At 36.2% G+C, this 22,788-nt stretch overlaps 1 protein-coding gene and 1 long non-coding RNA gene across 3 annotated transcripts in view; both read right to left on the reverse strand.

Annotated features, from left to right (window-relative positions):
* Positions 1 to 22,788, reverse strand: part of LOC149091981 (uncharacterized) — a 30,953-nt gene that overhangs the window by 7,156 nt on the left and 1,009 nt on the right. The window lies entirely within an intron of this gene.
* LOC115565503 (uncharacterized) lies at positions 344 to 21,838 on the reverse strand. Of its 2 annotated transcripts, none has more exons than XM_089257661.1 (6): positions 21,723 to 21,838; positions 11,786 to 11,983; positions 11,258 to 11,444; positions 2,300 to 2,397; positions 2,036 to 2,183; positions 344 to 1,972 (listed from the first exon to the last, which is right to left on the reverse strand). In XM_089257661.1, the coding sequence occupies exons 2-6, from the start codon at positions 11,980 to 11,982 to the stop codon at positions 551 to 553; spliced, it is 2,052 nt and encodes a 683-aa protein (XP_089113787.1). In that variant the 5' UTR covers position 11,983; positions 21,723 to 21,838; the 3' UTR covers positions 344 to 550. The 2 variants fall into 2 exon arrangements, with proteins under 2 accessions (XP_089113787.1, XP_089113788.1); XM_089257662.1 differs by having other exon boundaries at positions 21,695 to 21,836.

Here is a 22,788-nt window from a genome sequence, read left to right on the forward strand (position 1 = left end):
TTTACCACGCCCTTAAAAGGCGTAGAAATATCATTTTTTATCAATCTTTATATACACGTGCAAAATTTTCATGACTATTTTGTAGTAAAAAAAAAATTATTTATTATCGACAACAAATATTCATACATTTATTTGTTATGATTGTTTATTTTGTAACTATTAAGAGTTTGACTATTTGTATACAGATCTTTGTATTAACACTCCAACAGCTGGCCTTTGACGATTCCATATATTTTAAAAACCTTTTAAATGTTCGTTTCTAAACGCTGATAATTGTTTAGAACACAAACATTAATATGTGCTTTTAGCACTCTAGATCTAAAAAATGATGTAGGCTTTATTCTTTCATTATATAAATATCTCTTATTCGAGGATAATTATTTAGAATAAGACATCGGACATTAGTTACAAAAATTGCATGTAGACAGAAATTTTATACATTGCAAAAGACTTTATGTATTTTCACAAAATATACATTATATTCAATATACAGTTTTCTTTTAGGTTCTTGGTCTCTAGCCTGAACAAATTATTGACTTGTATAGTTTTATTATAGTTCATTTACATCGTTATTTATTGAATTATTAATCCTCTTCGGCTTTGGAACAGGGTTCCAATCCAAATTTGATGCTGTCGGCGAGGATTCTCTACATTGGAACACAATTTTATCAACTTTATTTTTATGAAACTCTTGTTTCAAATCTAAATGATTCTCAAATGAACTATTTGAAGCCGCAATGCTTTTTTTTACTTCATTTTTATTATGATTATTGTTTGATGTCATACTATTTGTAGAATACAAATCAGTTGAATATTTGACTGTACCTTTTGCTGCGCTTTCTTTGAGTAGTCGCTGGCTACGATTTATTGAATCAATTATCTCTTTCACGGATTTAACTTTGGCAGATTTAACTGCACCCTGTAAATCAATGTTTCTTTCGGATTTTTCAAAAATAGTTAACGGATTGGTTAAGTATTCAGAATTCTGAGAATTGTTATTTTTATATATTTTATTATCCAAAGAAATATAACTAATTGGATTTATCGTTGGTAATGAATGTTTGGCCATTTTTAATTTAACCTCCTTATTGATAATTTCATAGCTTTCAAAATGATTGTTATCAGGTCTTAAAAGGTTATCATCTCTAGTTTGTTCCCTAGTCGGTTCAATTAATTTTAAGGAATTTTCATTCGCATCGAAAAGGATGGGAGTAGATAAAGTATTCCTTGATGTAGAGGCTTGATCAGAAACATCTACGTTTGAAGTCTCGTTACTGGCCGCTATATATTCTTTCGTATTTCCATTTTTTGTATCTAAGATATTCTCCTGAGTACTTATATTATAGTTGGGTGTTTCTTTATCTTCTTCAATAGTTAGCACATTTTTTGACATACCTTCTTTTGAGCTATAGTCATCCGCGTCTAAAATATGTTCAACAGTCAAATGATTTTTATTTGATAAAAAGTTTTCATCAGGGCTACCTTGTCTTACAGCTGAATTAAGTTCTTCAGAATGTATATTAGAATTAGGGCTTTTAATTTGTAATAAGTTATAATCGATTGGCGAATCATTTTCTTTGGATTTATTACTTTCATTCAAAATCTCTGCTTTTCCATCTAAAAACTGTTCTTGACTAGAAATGTTTGAATTTTTAAATAAGCTAGATCTTACAGATAAATTTCTTCTTTTTGGTGCAGTAATTGTTTTAGTATTCCCTTCGCTCGCAATGCCATGTTTTTGAGGCACAGTTCTATTGATATTTTCGTTAATTAATAAACTTTTTTCTACTGGTATGGAAGGCCGGTTTTCGAGATCCTTGGTTCCTTCAAGTATTGGTAATTGATTATTTGAAGTTTCATTACTATGATTTACAAATCTTTCTATTGCACTTGCAAGTGATTTAATATCTTCAATATTGTGAACTGAGTCGATTGGCTTTTCTTCTACGGTATTTGTTTGTTGCTCTGTGATCTGAAAACAATTTAAGAGCCATTATTTTTGTGAAATATATTATATAAATATATACAATTTTACCATAGTTTTAGTTGGAGCTGATGGAGCTTTCCTTTTTTTCCGATATGTTTTAGTGCGTAGATTGAGTGGAGAACCGTTAATATTATTAATATCTGATTCAATTTCGCTTTCAAATGGATTTGTGCTTGATAGACTAGAATATGAAGATCTAAAAAAAAAAAAAATGTAATAAAGTTTTCTAACAGGAGCTATTAAAGTAATTTAGAAGTAAAATTCATTTCTTTCGCCAACAGAGTTATATTTAAAGAGAATTTTAAGTATTACCTTATCGTTTCACATTTTTGAGGCTGTGGCAGTGAACATCGATTAAAATACGCATTACCGTGGTAATTTGGGCTGCCGTTTATGTAGCTCATTGTTATCTATAAAAAAAATTATATTATATTTTTTTATTTTGATATTCAATGCAATCAATTATTTTAATGATCATCACTATAGTAACATACAAAATTTGAGCCATATAATTACAATATTGAAGCATATAATATTTGTATACCCTGAACGCATTAAAAATGGGAAATCAGGGTATAATGGTTTACTTAAAATGTATGTTGCAGGCACAAGGAGGCGTGCCAGACCCCACAAATTGTATATTCTCAGGGCAACGAGCTGAGTCGCTTCGCTCAGTCCGTTGGCATGTATGAACGCGTCAATCTCAGAAGATACATGTAAGAGCTAGAGACTTCAAATTAAAAAAAAAAAAGTATATATATATTTATATAAAATGTATATAGCGCGATTATATTTTATTATATTTCGGATACCGCCTCCAAATTCACCAAACTGCCAGTGAAGGTCAGATGCTGATTGTAAATGCTTGGGGATTTAAAAAAAAATCAGGGACCGCAAATAAGAGTTATGAAAAACTATTATTTGCAATTTTTTGAAAAAAAAAAAATAATTTTTGATTATTATAAAGGATTTTTATGATAAAAATCAAAAATAATAATTACAGAACAATTTTTATATAAAAATCAAATCATAACTCTATTTTTTGATTTTTATAATAACTTTAATTATAAACTTTTATTATAAAAAATTGAAAATAAAAATTGAATTGAAATATCTTTTGAACTAAAGGAGCTAGATCATATATTTATATATATATGTGATCTACGAATTAATACCTTTCATTTGATATATAATATGTATGTAAATATATATATATGTCTATACTTATACATACAGTCGGCAAAAAAAGTTTAAGTACACAAATATTTTTCAACTTAAAAAGTGGTTAAATGAAACGAAATTAACAAAAGTGTTGATGCGATCTTTTAAAATATATATTTGGCCACATAAAAACCTTATCACAAACTTATTTCAGTAAAAAACACAACTGTTTTAAGTTGTTAAGTCAACACAAGACTAAAAAATATGTAAAAAAACAAGAAAAACATGCCAAAAAAGTTTAGGTACACTTAAAAAAAACTATCTATAAATATATATTAGTATTTAGTAGAACCGCCTTTTGAAGCAATTACTGCAAGCAGTAGACGACGCATACTTCGCACTAAGGGTTTGGGGTGATTTTCAGTGAGCTCAAAACTGAGGATATTTTAAATTTTCGGATCCTTTTATCTAGTAAATTCCAGATATGCTCAATTGGATTGAGGTCTGGAGACTGTGGCGGGGTATGTAACTGCTTTGCGTTATATAAAAGCCACTCCCTCACAAGACAAGCGGTGTGTTTTGGGTCATTATCTTGTTGTTGACACCAAAGCAAGGCGTTTTGCTTGAGACTACATTAAAAGGTCTTTCGATTTTTGGCACGCCGTTTTGAGGACGGATGAGGATGCATTTCAGTTTCACGGCTAATTTGGAAAGAGCTTTATGCATTAGTGCCGAAAAAAAAAAAGAAAACTGCAGTGCAGCCTCTAATAAGATTTGAAGGTGGCTTTGCCCACACAGCTTTTGAGGGACTTAGACCAAGCAGCTCTGACCTGATCTGCGCAAAGTCCGGACCTAAACCAAAGCAAATGTTTGGGCAATCATGAAATCGAACAGATTATTCAAAAAGGACCTAAAACGGGATGATATCATTAAGGAAAATACCGAAATTTGGTCGAAACTAACAATTGACTTGGCCGATCCTTGGTGGCTTCGATTCCAGCCAGGCTTCAGGCTGTAATTGACGCAAAAGGAGGAATAACCAAACACTAACTAAAATAAATAAGCCTTGTGTAATATAAAACAAAGGTCCAAAATAAATAACATTAAATAATAGAAATAAACATTTTTTAAGGTTTGTGTAAATACTTATGACGCACAAAATTTTTGTGTAAATACTTTTGACAACCGCTAAGTAATTTTTATACCCTGAACCCATTGAAAATGGGAAATCAGGGTATAATGGTTTTGTGTAAAAGTATGTAACAGGCAGAAGGAATCATCGCAGACCCCACAAAGTATATATATTCTTGATCAGCACGACGAGCTGAATCTATATAGCCCTGTCCGTCTGTCCGTCCGTCCGTCCGTCCGTATGAACGCCGATATCTCAGAAGATATAAGAGCTAGAGAGCTGAAATTTTTTTTGTATACTCGTGTATACCATACGCAGTACGAGTTTGCTTTTTTTTCGATAACTCATCCGATAACTTTTTTATCGAGAATAATCGAAAAATTGATTTTGTTTTTTGAGCCTCATTGAAATACTATTAGACGTAGAGACTTCAGATTTACTGTGTATATACATATGATGAATACAAACATTTTGTAATCAACAGATTTTGGATACCACGCCCCCTTCGCCCCCAATTTGTAAAAAACGTATTTAAAGTACTAGAGACTTGTGCTTTGGAATGTACACACATTTTTTCAATTACGCCCTGAAAATTTCATTAAGATTGCATGTCCACAACAAAAGTTATTCATCAAATAAATTCTCAATAATAGCAATAAGGTAGGAAACAACTTATTTAAATGTTACTTTAATTGTAGTATGGATTACGCCGAAATGGCAAATGTTGCTGTATTATGCTCCACCCAACTTTAAAAGAGAAATTATAAGTAAATTAAATTAAAACAAGTAAGAAGACTCTAGTCGAGACTGCTCGACTAGGAGATACCCTGAACCCTCCAAGCTGATATTTTTATCATTCTGCACTTCTTTTATGCACGCACACATACATACATATGACTCCACCCTCACGCGCCCGCGCTCTGCTAACTGCGCAGTTAGCAGCGACTGCGCTTGGGTTGCGCTACAGTGTGGGCAATAGTATGAGAATTTACTTAGTGAATAACTTCTCTTGTAAACATACGATCTTAATGAAATTTTCAGGGCGTAATTATATGGTCAAAATGTGTGTGCATTCCAAAGCATAAGTCTCTAGTACTTGAAATACTTTTTTTGCAAATTGGGGGCGAAGGGGGCGTGGTATCCAAAATCTGTTGATTACAAAATGTTTGTATTCATCCTATATATATACACACAGTAAATCTGAAGTCTCCACGTCTAATAGTACTCCGATGAGGCTCAAAAAACAAAATCAATTGAGTTATCGAAAAAATAAAGCAAACTCGTACTGCGTATGGTATACACGAGTATGCACACAAAATTTCAGCTCTCTAGCTCTTATAACTTCTAAGATCTCGACGTTCATTCGGACAGACGGACGGACAGGGCTTTATCGACTCAGCTCATTGCCCTGATCAAAAAAATATATACTTTATGGGGTGTGTTACATACTTTTCACAAAACCATTATACCCTGATTTCCCATTTTTGATGGATTCAGGGTATAAAAACCGGTGACTTTTTATGAAAAACAACACCTTTTTTTTTTAGCTACTTCCTCAGCTTCTTCAAAAGAAAGTTAGCTATTTTAAGTTACTCTCAGCCTTCGGTTTAGCTACTTTTGCTGAACAAATTTCGGCAACACTGGATGGGATTTGAATGAGTATTCTGCAGTCAGTAAAGCCGACTTACTTGTTTTTATGTTAATTGATATGACTGATCAGTTCAGAGTGACAATAAAAAACATAGTATAAATGTAGCTTATGAATGTATATAAAGAGTGATTTTTGAAAGATATAGGAAAGTTAAAAAAAAAAAAACAAGTAAGAACGTTGCAGTCGGGCGTTACCGAATACTTATTCACACCCCATCAGCAATTTACTAGCCAAGTTTTTCTCTTATACTGTAGAAAGTTGTGTTTTTCTCGATTTGCCACTCCCCTACTGGTCGTAGACACTTCATTTATGGCCAGTTAAAATTTGAGGTCTCTAGCATCAATAGTGCCTAAAATATAGCAGAATTTGAAAAATCACCATATCTAGGTCGGATTTGCCACGCCCCCAGTAGGCGTAGATATATCAGTTTTTTACCCATCTTTAAAGAATCGAAACATTAATGCAAAATTTCAGCCTTCTAGATTTACAACTTTGGGAGATACAGTTATATCCGATTTGCCACGCCTCCAATGGACGCAGATATATCCGCTTTCTAGCTCTTCAATTAATATGATTTCAGGTACATCGGAAAATGCATTTCGCCTCTAGTGGGCGGATCCGGAGAATTGTAATACTTTACAAATCGAAGATATATACGAGTGTATGTTCCAAATTTTAAGTCTCTAGCTTCAATAGCGCCGTGAATGAGTATAAAAAACACACGTAAAATTCCAAAAAATGCATGAAATCTTTATTTGAAGCGATAGTACGGGGCATATAATTTAATGTTTGAAGATTGGTTCATGCAAATGTTGACCGCGATTGCGCTTCAAATAGTCCATCCGCTTAGTCAAATATAACATAGTCTTTTTAACATAAATATATCTCACGAATAAATGCTTCAAAGTTGTCTTCCAATACGTCAATTGATGCGGGCTTGCCTGAATAGACATGAGCTTTAACATATTCCCTAAAAAAAATAGTCTAAAGGCATTATGTTACACAATTTGGGTAATTGAGTAACAGAGGCCCAATTGCTGCGAATGGCGAATAATCGATAATTCATGGTCATCCTTAGCACTGGCCGATACAGCTGCGATATTTTCTTCAGTTCACACTTTACATAAGCGTGTTGGTGGTTTAATATCCAATAATGTTAATTTGGCGCGAAATTTAGTCACAATAGCCCGAATAGCCACTTCAGTGGGTCAATTAACTGACCATAAAACATAACAGAGCACGCATTTTGATAATAAAATTCAATGATTTGCAAGCGTTGCTCGTTTGTAAGACGATTCATCGCAGTACGCCGTCGTACATGATTTTCCTCAGGAGAGGCCTTGGGGTACTCCAGCTGACACTGTATGAGTTTGGGGACCCTCACTCGTGTTGTATACCAGTGTTCTTCCTCTGAAGTAGCTCTTGATTATCTCTTTTAGATATTTAGGCATATTATATTGTAATAGCGCATCCAGTATCATATTCCAACTAGCTGTGTTGAAGGCGTTCTTAACATCCAGTGTCGCGATGATGCAGTATTGCTTCGTCCCGTGCCTCCATCTGGTGCCTTGGATGGCGGAAGTTGCCAGGCCAACAACTTTTTCTAGAGCATCTGTTGTTGACCAAGCCTTCCGGAATCCAAATTGATTTGGTGATAGGCCTCCGGCGCTATCAATAGCAGTGTCCAGTCTAGAGCAGATCAATTTCTCAAACACATTTCCTATGGTGTCTAAGAGGCAGATCGGTCTGTATGAAGATGACTCGTCTGGTGGTTTGCCAGCCTTGGGTAGCAATATCAGGTTCTGGGTCTTCCATTTTGTAGGGAACCTCTCTTGTAGTAAGCATTCGTTGAATAATTCAGCGAATGTATTAGGGTGCAAGGCGAGGGCTAGCTTTAGCGCACGATTGGGGATCCCGTCCGACCCTGGAGCTGTGTTGGTTCTAAGACCTCTGAGAGCTTCTAAGATTTCTTCGTCAGTAACTAAATCTTTCTGGAAAGGGCGTTTCCACAATCGATTTGAGCTCCAGACGATCCGACGGCTGCACCTGTTTACCTGCGTATAGTCTTTTAACTGCTGTCTTATATGCCCTTCCCCAAGGGTCATATTCGGCTGAGTCGCACAACTCTAGAAAGCATTCTCTTTTGCTTGCCCCAATGGCCTTCTTAAACTGTCTTCTAGCTGCCTGGTAAGCTAATTGTTTTTCGAAAAACGTAGACCTACCCCGAGCCCGTTGATAGCTTCTTCTCGCCTGGATGCATTTGCGTCGAATGTCACCTATTTGTGCATTCCACCAATACGTAGGCTCTTGTAGTCGCGTGAACTGCTTGCGGTGTAACATGCTGCTATTGCATGCACTCTGTATTTGGGCCACCATTTGGTTACCAATTGTGCCCAGAGACTGAATGGCTTCTGAAAAAGCCGCGGGATCAAAAGTATCCAGCCGATACGATTCCTTCCACAAGGTTGACGCCCTGGCAGGTGGCTCACCTATTGTGAACAGAAGTGCCGTATGATCGCTGCTTGTATAGCTATCGCAGTTGCTCCATGTTGCTTCCCGAACGAGGGATGAAGTGACAAAAGTAATGTCAATTACAGATCCGTATCCAGCCCGACTGAAGGTGAACTCATGGCCAGTGTTGAACAGTGCAACATCTAGTGTCACGAAAATCTCCAGTAGGGTACGGCCTCTGACATTTGTTGTGTGGCTACGTCTATACATTTTTCCATTATGGTCTGCTCTAGAAGATCTTGGGCAGCAACACAATGATTTAAGTTAAGCTGAAGGAACCTTAACATTTCATTTTACGAGCAGCCTCGCGATAGGATGGGCACTTGAAGCTGCCTGCTGAGTGGTCCGTCTGCTTTTCACCTTTCCGGATGCAGAGGCTACATTTTGGTGGCTTAGTGTATGCTTTTGCACTGTGACCCATCTCTCCACACCTGAAACAGGCGCCCTTTAGGTCAAAGCCGCTACCGCAGTTTTCTGCCATATGACCGTAAGCAAGGCACTTGAAACAGCGTTAACGCTGATCCACGGCGCGGATACGGCATACAACCCATCCAATTCTGATTTTGGACAGCTCGAGCAGAGTTTTGGCTTTTCCAATTGGAAGAGCAACTGTAACTCTTTGCTGTCCATCAAAAGCCGGTCGAAGCGACTTGATAGCCTCAATGAGGAGTGAGCTATCCTTCAACTCCACTCTAATTGCCTACAAGATATCCTCTTTGCTCGCTAACTCACCTAAGTCACGAATCTCAATTTGAGCCTATTCGGTACGTGTTTTAACTACCGTTCGGTCACCCAAGACCTTGCCTACAGCTTCGTGAAGGGCCTCAGCACTATGCTCCGGCTTTCTGCTCAGTTACAACAAAAGGTCCCCCTTAACTGTCTTCCTAATGCCTTGAACGTCGCCGCACTGATGCTTTAGATTTGGGTCGGTCTTGACTACATGCATGTCCGCATAGCTTCAACCACGCCTGAAATCGCGATTGCGTCACTTCTGGGTCGTTTTTGGATAGGCTTGCGTCCTTTAACGACTGTCCTACTGTTCGGGTTCGTCTGTCGACCTGCCTGATTTGAATTTTCATCTGTAGTTCGTAGAGCCATTGGTTCTTTTGGGTTCGCTGCGCTTTTATTGGGCCTCGGCTTTTTTGAGGGTGTTTTCCTCTGGTGGCAACTTCCCTCGACCACTTGGGCGTATTGCTACCTGAGATCGCGCTAGTTCTCGCTTTCTCCACTACTTTCTGGAGCGGCATGGTCTGCACGTCGCATTTTTTAAATGCAGAGGTTTTCGTCCGTCTTATGGAGACGGCAGTCAAGCCCTCTAGCTTAACTCCTATTTGGGCTAACGCTTCTTTTAGCGACTTGGGTGCCTGGCACTCAGCCACTGGAGACTGAGTAAAGGCTGCGGCAGCGCCCTCTGTTGTTGCTGCGGTGATCGCTGCAACGAGCAACGACGCGCGAAAGCTTGCAGTTCGTCCTCCATCCTGGCATCCATTTTTTGCTCCGACTACAACGACGTGAAGCCTATAGTGGGCAATGGCTACTAATATAATTTCAGTTTACAGACCGCAGTATCTTAAACTCAGCTTAACTACAGAGAGAGCCCGAAAGTATGCACTACTTTTAGTAAGTGCGTCTTTACTCCAGATGTTAGGTTGCTGTCTTTGCTAAGACTTAGCAACTCACCAAAGTTAATGAGCAGCTGATTGTCCGCTGCAATTTCCAGCGCTACTAACAGCTGTTAGTGTGAATGCACCTGATTTTTATTATTTGCGCAAGTATGACGCCTAGTGACAAAACCTTTCGAGCTTGGAAAAAGAAAAGGAAAGAGAAAAGCCTGACGCCAAAACAATGACGCCATTGTTCCCCTCTCTTGCACCACTGTATTCTACCACCGGGGTATGCCACGAACCGCCGCGCAGTAAGTCTTTGGTAGCTTTCGAGGTCGCTGGGTAGGTTGCGCCCACAGCATACACGTTCAGATATTTCCACTTTCGCAGGGAAAAACTCGGAACAAGCTATAGTCAACGATGGATCACAATACCATCGACCGCACTCCACGAAACGCAACTCGCAAAAAATGTGTGTGTGCATTTATTATTAAAATAAAAGTTACTTGTAGGGTTCAGGCGATCTCGTCGTCAAGCAGTCTCGACTAGAGCTTTATTACTTGTTATACCCTGAACCCATTGAAAATGGGAAATCAGCGTATAATTGTTTTGTTGAGATATATGTAACCGCGGCACACCCCAAAAGTATATATATTCTTGATCAGGGCGTCGAGCTGAGTCGATTTAGCCTTGTCCGTCTGTCTGTCTGTCGTTTGAACGGGTCGATTTCAGAAGAAATAAGAGCAAGATACTTCAATTTTTTTAAGTGTCCGTACATAGCGCGCGCATATCGAGTTTATTATCAAAATTCGATAACTTATTCCGATATTTTTATCGATAAAAAACCTCGAATATCAATTATAAAAATTATAAAAATGTATATCTCCAACATCTTTAAAGCTAGTCTCCAAAGTTTAAATACATATTAAGATAAATTTTATATAATTTTGATTTGTGTGTTTGTGTGTGTGTGTGTGTTTTTTTTTATATTCGTTTATTAACAGTTTTACAAGGTGCAAGTTGCGTGGTGGCTAGGATAGTGCGCGATGCTTGCGGGACGGCCGTAAAGCATTGCTTCGCAAGCGTTTGTGTGTGTGTGTGTGTTTCGTTTCGTTTCGTTTCCATTTCGATTAGAGTTTTGTTACTTGTTTCTTATAAGGATTAAGAATATCTTTTTATAAAGAGTAAAATAAATATAAATAGCTACTTACATCGGTAGGGTCGCTGACATTCTGCAAAGATCTCATTACAGATAATGTTTTGTTATCATTGTTTCCTCCTGAATGCAGATATGATGTTGTTAACTCTAAATTTCTGCGCAGAACGGGGGGACTTTCTGAAGTTTTTTGTATACCCAAAGTGGATGATTTTTTTTTTAAGTTAAATGAACGAAAAGTCCTAAAAAAAAATGACTGATTGAAAATATATGTTAAAAATGTGTTGATCTTAACTATCAATTGAAATATCAGTTCCTCGAAAAGCTTAAGTGATCTCGTAGTCGAACGTCCCGACTAGAGATATTTTATTTATTAAATATCGTGCATCTTTAGGTCTGCAATCTCCATCTGATCATCATCCTTCGTTCCTTCCTTACGTAGTTTTTACTAAGAGCTTTTAAAATTCTAGAGATTTTTGCTTTTACAAATACCCGCAGTCAAATTATATTATAATGGTATTATTCGGTAAAGCGAACAGTCTACCCTAACTAACTATCATTCAAAATTACAAGGGTTACTTACCATACATCCCGTAAATTCCCAAAGGAAAAACTTCTGCGTTTTGAATTTTCATTAGATTTTGAAAAGTTCCAAAAACGCAAACGCTTGTGATTATCTTCTTCATTAAATGGATTCAAATGCTCTGGATAGTTGTATATTGATATTCTACTTGGGGATCTTTCACCATTTGGTCTAAGCTCAATATTTGAATACATCATCCTTTAATAAAAGAAAAATGATTTATTTTACATTTTAAGCAGTATAAATATAATATTATAACAAATATATAGAAGAAAGCACTTCTTTTTTTTGTATTCTGTTTTGAAGAGCTCGAATACATTACGGTTTTAAGTTTATTCTCGAAGCTTAGGACCATAACCACTTATGATTTTCAAAACGTTATTCTTATTAGCTAATTTATAAATCTGGCGTGGTTATTGTAGTTCTATAATTCATGCTGACATAAAAGAAAATCTTTCCTTTTCATTTGCATTTCTGTGGAAAATCAGTACCTAATACAATCTTTCTCGTCAGACTGTTTATAATCAGATAAATAAATACAAGAAATTCCCCACCATTCTTCGACAAATTTTTAAATCAAATTTAGAGATACCCAAAATTGTTAGGGAGATTGCTGATGCATCAATTATCATTATCGTTATGCCGAATCGTAAGTCTAGAGGAAGCAATGTAAGTTATTTTAACTCCACTGCTCAAAAAGAACATTTTTTATAAGAAGACTAAAGATAATACACCAAAAAATAATACCAGCATGTGAAAGTGTAAGCCATGCTGGCGGGTTTGACATGCTTTGCGTGCCTTAGCCTTATAATGGTAACGGTACTTCGTCTCTCGCCCCCTTCACTTATCACTAGCCACTCCTGACATATACTAAATTATAAAATTTATACAATAAATAAAATAAAAACGAGGAACTTACAAGCCGAACTTTGTACTTAACGGCGACCCCACCTCAACAATTAAAGTTTACTTATTTCCCTCTGGGTATAAGCACTAACCATAGAACACATAGACTGTAGTGTAAAGATTTTTCTACGATTTTTTCCGAGCTTAAGCACAACTTCGTATTCGCTCGGCTCCCAACTTTTGGGTTCGGGTTACGAAAATAAACGAAAGCACAATCATTTCGCTTCATTAAACAGATATGCATGCATTTGCCAAAGAACATGTCTCTAGTATTTGAAATACGCCTTGAACAAAGGTGAGGGTTAGCGGGTCGATATGGGGTTGAAGGGTAAGTTTTAACAAAATCGAAATTGTATAAAATTCATTTTAATATTTATTTAAAATTTGGAGACTCTAGCCTTAAAGATGTAGGATAAAGTGCATAACCGATAATAAAATTTTGGGAAAAGTTTTCGGTTTCTAAAATAACAATCTATTTCAAGGGTAGACATTTTATTGCTGGTGACAACTATAATGCTAAACACCCATGGTGGGAATCAATTAAACGCAAAAGATGCCAAGCTATGTAAATGAATGAAAAATAACAATTGAACATTATCTACTGGAAACAGGCCAAGTGATCTGAATAAAATCCCAGATTTACTGGATTTTATTGTACACTGTGGACTACCGCAGAGCAATTTTAAAATAGGGTAGAATTTCGATCTGAGCTCTGATCATACAGCAATTATTGTGACCTTCGGCTCTTCAATTTGTTCCAAGCTGAGACCTTATAGGATCATTAATGCAAAAACAAAAACAAGTAAGAAGACTCTAGTCGAGACTGCTCGACTGGGAGATACCCTGAACCCTCCAAGCTGATATTCTTATCATTCTGCACTTCTTTTATGCACGCAAACATACATAACCATGCATCCAACCTTACCCGCCCGCGGTCTGTTAACTGCGGAGTAAGCAGCGACTGCGCTTGGGCTGCGCTGCAGTGTGGGCAATAGTATGACAATTTACTTGGCAAATAACTTCTTTTGTAAACATACGATCTTAATGAAATTGTGTACAACAAATGTGTACATTCCAAAGCACAAGTCTCTAGTACTTGAAATACGTTTTTTACAAATTAGGAGCAAAGGGGACGTGGTATCCAAAATCTGTTGATTACAAAATGTTTCTATTCATCATATGCATATACACAGTAAATTTGAAGTCTCCACGTCTAATAGTACTCCGATGAGGCTCAAAAAACAAATTCAATTTTTCGATTATTCTCGATAAAAAAGTTATCGGATGAGTTATCGAAAAAATAAAGCAAACTCATACTGCGTATGGTATACACGAGTATGGTATACACGAGTATGCTCTTATATCTTCTGAGATCTCGGCGTTCATACGGACAGACGGACAGACGGACAGGGCTATATCGACTCAGCTCGTCGTGCTGATCAAGAATATATATACTTTGTGGGGTCTGCGATGATTCCTTCTGCCTGTTACATACTTTTACACAAAACCATTATACCCTGATTTCCCATTTTCAATGGGTTCAGGGTATAATAAATGCATTTAAGAACTGGATTGAAGAACAAACTAGTCTAGACATATCTTTTAAGTCACGGGATGAAATTGTTCACACCACCACCAAATGGAAATATTCATCGGAAAACTTTTCTACCACTAGAACTGAGAGCACAAAATAGCTGCAAAAAGAAGACTTCGGAAAATATGCCAATCAACTCGAAGCCCGATTGACATGAAGAGATTCAACAAAGCTGCCAAAGACCTAAACAGGAGACTATGGGAAAAAAATGAATCTTAAATAACGATCTTTCGATAAAATGTTTGATCGATAAAAAAAAAAAACTCGATATGCGCGTGATATACACAGACCTAGGAAAAACAATTTCAAGTCTCTAGCTCCTATATTTTCTGAGATCGACGCGTTCATACATACGAACGGACAGACGGACGGACAGACAGGGCTATATCGACTCAGCTCGTTGCCCTGATCAAGAACACTTTTAACAAAACCATTATACCCTAATTTTCCATTTTGAATGGGTTCAGAGTATAACTAGCAAAACATATGTGATATGTAAATATAACAAGTATGAAGACTCTAGTCGAGACTAGACTAGGTGATAAGTGTTAGCATAAAATACATTTTAAAATTTGTTTAAAATTTGAAGACTCTAGCTTTGAAGATGTAGGAGATATTATTTTATAACTGATTTTCGATGTTTTTATCGATAAAAATGATCGGAATGAGTTATCGCTTTTTAGTGCTAAACGCGATATGCGCGCGCTATGTACGGACATTTAGAAAAAATAGCTCATATCTTCTGAGATCGGAGAAGGAACGGAGAAGGCTAAATCGACTCAGCCCGTCGCCCTGGTCAAGAATATATATACTTTGTGGGGAAAATATATGTAGTACAATATAAAACAAGTAAGAAGGCTCTAGTCGAGACTGCTCGACTAGCCGATACCCTGAACCCTCCAATCTGATATTCTTATCATTCTGCACTTCTTTTTTTACATATGTATCCACCCTCACGCGCCCGCGCTCTGCTAACTGCGCAGTAAGCAGCGACTGCGCTTGGGTTGCGCTGCAGTGTGGGCAATAGTATGAGAATTTATTTATTTATTTCTTAAAGCTATTGACAAAAACGAGAGTCAAATTAAATTTAAAAAAGAAAAAGCCTAAACAAAGTACAGGATATAATATCAATAGTAACACCGACCCGATGGGGGTATTTTATTTGCCAGTCCGGCCAGCTATGCCCACGTCTCACAGCCAAATATGGTCAGTGAAACTAATGATGCTATAAAAAGAAGTGTTAGTAGGAAAACTTAGAAAAAAATGTTAAATGTAAAATAATAAATATTTCTTAAAAATAAATAATAAAAACAAATATATAAAAAAAAAAAAAAAAAAAAAGAAAAAAGAAAGAAAAAAATGTGATAAATAAGAATTAGTACAGAAAAAGAAAAAGTAAGGTTTTAAAAGAAATTGCAAGAAAAGTTAATAATAAAAAAAATAAATAAATAGATAAGAAATAGTAAAAAGAAAAGAGTAAAGGAAAAGCACAGAATAGAATGTAGGATAGAATTGAGAAATCACTACACAACATTGACAACGAAAATGTATACCAATGCTTATGCCTGGGCATTGTGAGTGATTTCCCTAAGATGTGCTAATAGCAAACTTTTTAATTTAGGAAGAGAGAGCTCTAAGGAAAAAACGTGATAATATTTATTAAAATTAACACTAAGAACATGAAACGCACTGTGCAAAGAATAATCCCTAGTGCACACCGGTAAATGAAGCGGACGATAGTGTCTAGTTGTTCGGGACGGAACCGAAAAGTTTAGACGACCCAACAAAGAGGACGAATCAATATCACCACTAATCAATTTATGCAGAAAAACAATTCCTAAAATTGTTCTGCGATTGGTTAGCGATGGAAGATCAATAAGCTGGAGCCTACTATGATAAGACGGTAATCGTAAATTACTGTCCCATCGAAGATCCCTTAAGGCAAAGAGAAGAAACTGTTTTTGGACCGATTCAATGCGATCCTGATGCAGTTTATGCTGCGGAGACCAAACAACAGAGCAATACTCTAAGATGGGACGCACAAGCGACGTAAATAAGCGCTTGGTGATAAAAGGATCTTTAAATTCCTTGGACCAACGTTTAATAAAGCCAAGCACACTTTTGGCTTCATTAATGATGGTAGAAATATGAAGATTAAAATTTAGTTTACAATCGAAAGAAACACCAAGATCTTTGATTGTGTGGATACGTCGCAAGGAAATATTGCTAATTTTATAATCAACAATTAGAGGAACGGTACGACTGAAGGTCATTGTCATACACTTTGAGCAATTTAAGTCAAGCTGGTTTGCCACACACCAAAATTGAAATGCATTTAGGTCATCTTGAAGGTGATGATGTCCAGTTGCACTGGAGTATGGAAGGCAAAGTTTTACATCGTCAGCATACATAAATATAGTAGAATACGAGATACAACTAGGAAGGTCATTTATAAAAAGGGAAAAGAGTAATGGACCCAAATGGCTACCTTGAGGTACACCAGACGAAACAAAGATAACTTTAGACATAGCTGTTCTGAGCAGGACTCTTTGGGTTCTACCAATTAAATAGGATGAAATCCAAGATACAAGTCTAGGCGAAAATCCTAAACGTTCAAGCTTAAGAAGTAGTGTCTGATGATGTACTGAGTCAAATGCTTTACTGAAGTCAGTATAAATAACATCCGTTTGCATTTTTTTAGAAAAACCATCATTGACAAGCGAAGTGAATTCAAGTAAATTAGTGGACGTTGATCGATTTTGAACAAAACCATGTTGAGATGGTTGAATAATCGATTTGCAAAAATGCTGCAAGGCCGATGTTATAATTTTCTCAAATAACTTCGGAATGACAGATAATTTCGCAATGCCTCTATAGTTGGAAATATCAGATCTTCCACCTTTTTTGTATAAGGGAATGATGAAAGATTCTTTCCATATTGAAGGGAACACAGCAGTATCCAAGGACAAGTTAAACAATTTTAGTAATTGTGACTGAAGAGAAACACTGCACTCTTTAATCACACAACTAGGAATATTATCGGCACCGGGAGAGAAAGATGATTTCAACGTCCTAATGGCCGCAGCCAGAGAGGCTGCAGTAACTTTGGGAATATTTATAGACCCATATTCAGAAAGAGGATATGGATATGAGTTGTTGTAGAGATTAGCAGAAGAATAAGTTGATTGAAAAAAATCAGCAAATAGATCAGAGGAATCCTGGTCATTGCAAGTTTTTTCACCACCAAGGGCAAATGAGGACGGCAAACCAGAAGATTTACGCTTCAGATTTACAAATGAATAAAATTGCTTGGGATCTCGAGCAAACTGACGTTTGCAACGTATAAGATAATTCTCATAACAGCTAGAATTTAAAAGATTGAAGTTTGATTTGGCAATGGAATATTTTGACCAATCAACACTTGAACCAGACTTTTTATAATTTTTAAAACATTTAGTTTTAATGTTTCTCAAGTTCAAAAGAGTCTTGGTAAACCAAGGTGGCTTATTAGAAACTGGCGAAATACGGCAGAGAGGGACACAAACATCCAGAATAGAGTTTAACGTAGAGTAAAAAAACGATGCTGCCAAATTAATATCATTCGACTCATATAAAGTAGACCAGTCTGTTGAATTAATTAATTCATTAAGCAAAATAAAATCGCATTTACGATAACAGCGACATGGATAAGAAGGCAAAGGAGTATAATTGGGATGATTATCGACAGCTAATAATACTTCTAAAGTGGGGTGATGTATATCCTCAGGTATACAGAATGGAGTCGTTCTCACGACATTTAAGAGCGAATCATGATTAGTAAACACCAAATCAAGTGTGCGATTTAGGTGATTAGAAATAGAGTTAATTTGAAACAGAGACAGGTTAAACAATTCATCAAAAAGACAGTGATCAATTGTCGGAATTAAGTAATTCGTATTACAAGTTGCTAACCAAGAAGTGTTGGGAATGTTAAAATCCCCCAACACAAGAAGCAAGTCTGTATCATTCACATGCTCATAAACCTCTTTAATACAATTAATGTGATGAGCATAAACTTGTAAATCAGAAGAGGGAGGGATATAAGAACATGTGATAAACAGTGAGCGCGATGGGAGAGTTAATTTAACCCCTAAAATCTCCGCATCATGAAGGGACGAAAAGGTAAACACATCAGAGAGTATACTGGATTTAACCGCAATTAGCACTCCACCCCCTCTGCGCATTGAACGATCAAGTCTAAAAATAGTGAAATTATTTGAAAGTATTTCACTATTATGAATATTATTACTTAGCCACGTTTCAGTAAATGCAATAATATCATATTGTACACTAAAACTGTGTAAGAATAAACTATTAAGTTTAGAATTCAAGCCGCGTACATTTTGATAAAGCAGAGACAGCTGAGAAGAAGATAGGAAAGAATTTAGTTTTTTGGTACAGTGTTAGATGACGATTGCACCGAAGGTAGATTTACAGCAGTAGGAGTAGATCTATTACGATTTTTAGGTCTAAATTCATGAACTACCACATGAGGTGGCCAGAAATTTGGATCACATATGGTTTTAAAATGTTCTATCGGCACATTTATTTTAAAAGAGGCAATTTCGCGCGGAGCTGCGAAGCTAAACTTCGATATAAAAACCTTAGCCGAAGTCTTGCTTGCTATAAAAGCAGATACCGCCTCACAGGTCGTATCTGATGAAAGCCTAGATAAGAAAACTTGCTTTCGAGGAGAGACGACTGATAAGGATATGCCGGGAGTGGCTGAATTATTAACACCCGTGGCTTGAACAGCAATTGGAGAAGATTCCAATTTTTGAACAGAAACCTGAGTATCAATAGCAGCCTCAACAGAAGAACCAATAGCTTCAGGAACAGGTGATATAGGATCGAGCGAATTAGGAGCGGATGACAAAACTGAAGCACAAGGTGAGGGAGGGGCAAGCGAATTAGGTGACGGTGTTGGTACAGAGGGAGGTACCAACAACGATAAAGACTCCAAATGAGATAGGGGACTCTCGAAATTAAACTGGGTTAGTATTTCTTCAGCAGCAGCCATATCACTGGATAACTGCTTAGAAATCTTTTTCAGTTTTAAAAACTGAGCCCTTACAGCGCTGTACATTTTAGAAAAGTAGATCTGTCTTTCTAAGCAAATCGGACAAGACCAGCGTACACCCCCACTACCAATTTTTACCGTGGACATAATCTTGTCGTAATCACGACCAGTGAGACCTGCACATTTAATATGCATCATATTATCGCACAACCAGCAATTGACAAATTGCGCTTGTGCAGAGTCCACTGCCTGCCTGAACGTACAAGATTTTTTGCAACAGCTCATATTGGCAATTGGGATTACAGTAGAAATTAAAGAAAAGCAACAGAAATAAAAACAAAGAGAGTAAAATATGCTGACAGAGCGAGTCCAACAACAACCAGCCGTTGAAGAGCGGAACGAATGATTATGTTGAGAGAGATAATCAACAACAAAAACAGCCGTTACAGAGCGTAACTAAAGAAACACAGAGAGTTATTTGCACAGCACGACGACCGAAATCGGGAGAGCAAGTAAGCTCACACGCACACTAACAAACGTGTAGAGAGTAAAGTCAGGGAGCAAAGTGCAAACTAAATGTAAATAAGACGCTGCACCAAACTTCAAAAAGATTAAACAACAATTTTAAAAGAAAACACAGCAAACCACGGATCAAACCTTGCACAGGAATATTACAAAACCGACCACAGTTGTGTGAACAATTAATAAAAATGAATTAATTAAAAAATCAGGCAAATTTGCGGAGCAAAAAACAAAAGCGACCGTACACTCTCACTGAGAACTCTCTCATGTCATTCACTTGGTGCATAACTTCTTTTGCAGACGTACAATCTTACTGAAATTTTCAGAGCGTAGTCATATGGTGAAAATGTGTGTACATTCCAAAGCACAAGTCTCTACTTGAAATACGTTTTTTTTTCAAATAGGGGGCGAAGGGGGCGTGGTATCTAAAGTCTGTTGATTACAAAATGTTTGTATTCATCATATGTATATACACAGTAAATCTGAAGTCTCCACATCTAATGGTATTCCAATGAGGCTGAAAAAGCAAAATCAATTTTTCGATTATTCTCGATAAAAAAGTTATTGAATGAGTTACCGAAAAAACTCGTACTGCGTATGGTATACACGAGTATGCACACAAAATTTCAGTTCTCTAGCTCTTATATCTTCTGGGATCTCGACACAGCTCATCGTACTGATCAAGAATGTATATACCTTATGGGGTCTTGAGTGTAAAGGGAGGCGCTAATCTGATGACGCGCAGTGTACGTACATACGTATGCATCTATGAACTTACATACATATGTATATGTATGTATCTCGAAAAATCTGCCTATTGCGCTTATAGATTTAAGTACATACAAATGTATGTATGTATATGTATTTATTTATATGTAAATATACATACATAAGTATGTATGTATATTTATTTATATGTAAATATGTATATTTATTTATATATAAATATGTATATTTATTTATATGTAAATATACATACATATGTATGTAGATACATACACATTTGGCATGTGTATACAGAAGGTAACTAATTTTATTTATTGTTAATATTTTGTTATCACTTCAATTACAAAAAAAAATTAATGTGTTATGTCTGCTTGTTTATGTACTTATGTATGAATGTATGTATGTATGTATGTACATATTTAATAATCATACTTAGTACATATACATACATACATACATACATGCATACATATGTATGTACATATATTTATACATATACATACATATGTATAAATGCAAAGGTAACTTATGTACATGGTATGTATGTATGTATGTAAATATATGCCTCTATTAATACATACTTGATAAGTACATACATATGTATACATATACATATGTATGTATTCACGTATGTATATATGTAGATATGTATGTATATAGAAATACAAATTCATTAATTTAGCACATTCTGACCTTCAACGAAATACATACATACATATGTATGCATTTATGCAATTATGTATGTACGTGTACATACATATGTTATGTATATATGTACATATGTATTTACATATGTGTGAACATGTATACATGCATATTAAATACATTCATACAAATTTACATGCATAGTTACAGTTTCAAGTTCATCATACACTTGTGTTTTGGCTGCTGTATGATTTCACAAATTACATTTAAAGAAGATCGTGCATAATCAATTTCACAAATGATTAAAACGAAGTATAACGAATGTACATATTTGTGTTCATATACGAATATACATATTTATCATGTACATACATACATACATATGTACATATATTAAAAATGATGTTCGTGCGTTCAAAAGTACATACATATGTATGTATGTATTTAGATAAATCACCTTAGATTCTTTTTATAAAATAGTGTACCGATGATCTCAACACGTTGAATGAAAGCTTTTTATTTTGCTAAATCACCGAGTTAAAGTCGAACACTAAATAAACTTTTACTTTACAGAACTGAAAAAGAAAAAAGCTTTTTGGTTATAAAGAATGAGCGAGGGTCTCTCAAAAAGTATTTTATGAGCACAGGCTTATTTTTATACCCTAAGCCCATTAAAAACAGGAAATCAGGGTAAAAAGGTTTCGTTAAAATGTATCTAACAGGCAGAAGGTGGCACACCCCACAAAGTATATATATTTTTGATCAGGGCGACGAGCTGAGACGATTTGGCCCTGTTCTTCTGTCTGTCTGTCCGTATGTATGAACGCGTCGATCTCAGAAGATATAAGAGCTGGAGACCTCAATGTTTTTACCCTGAACCCATTGAAAATGGCAAATCAGGGTAGATTGGTTTTGTAAAAAAGTATGCAACAGGCAGAAGGAGGCGTGGCAGATCCCATAAAGTATATATGTATATTCTTGATCAGGGTGACGAGCTGAGTCCATTTAGCCTTGTCCGTCTGTCTGTCCATCCGTTCGTATGTATGAGTGCGTCGATCTCAGAAGATAGAAATATGCATACCATACGCATACCATAACTTTTTTATCGAGAATAATCGAAAAATTGATTTTGTTTTTCAGCCTCATTTGACTTTTAGAGTTGGAGACTTCAGATTTTCTGTGTATATACATATGATGAATACGAACATTTTGTAATTTATAGATTTTGGATACCACGCCCCCTTCACCCCAAATTTGTAAAAAACGCATTTCAAATACTAGAGACTTGGGCTTTGGAATGTACATACATTTGAACATTATGATTCCGTTCTGAAAGATTGTACATCTAGAAATTAAATTATTCAACAAATTCTAATAATATTGCCCGCACTGCAGCGCATCCCAAGCGCAGTCGCTGCTTTCTGCGCAATTAGCAGAGCGCGGGCCTATGCGCGCGTGTGGATGCATGTGTATATATTTATATGTGCATAAATGATTAGAATATCAGATTGGAGGATTCAGGGTATGTCCTAGTCGAGCAGTCTCGACTAG

This window comes from Drosophila navojoa, chromosome 3 (assembly GCF_054131105.1).
Source record: "Drosophila navojoa isolate 15081-1374.11 chromosome 3, UAZ_NAV_1.0, whole genome shotgun sequence".
Taxonomy (NCBI): Eukaryota; Metazoa; Arthropoda; class Insecta; order Diptera; family Drosophilidae; genus Drosophila; species Drosophila navojoa.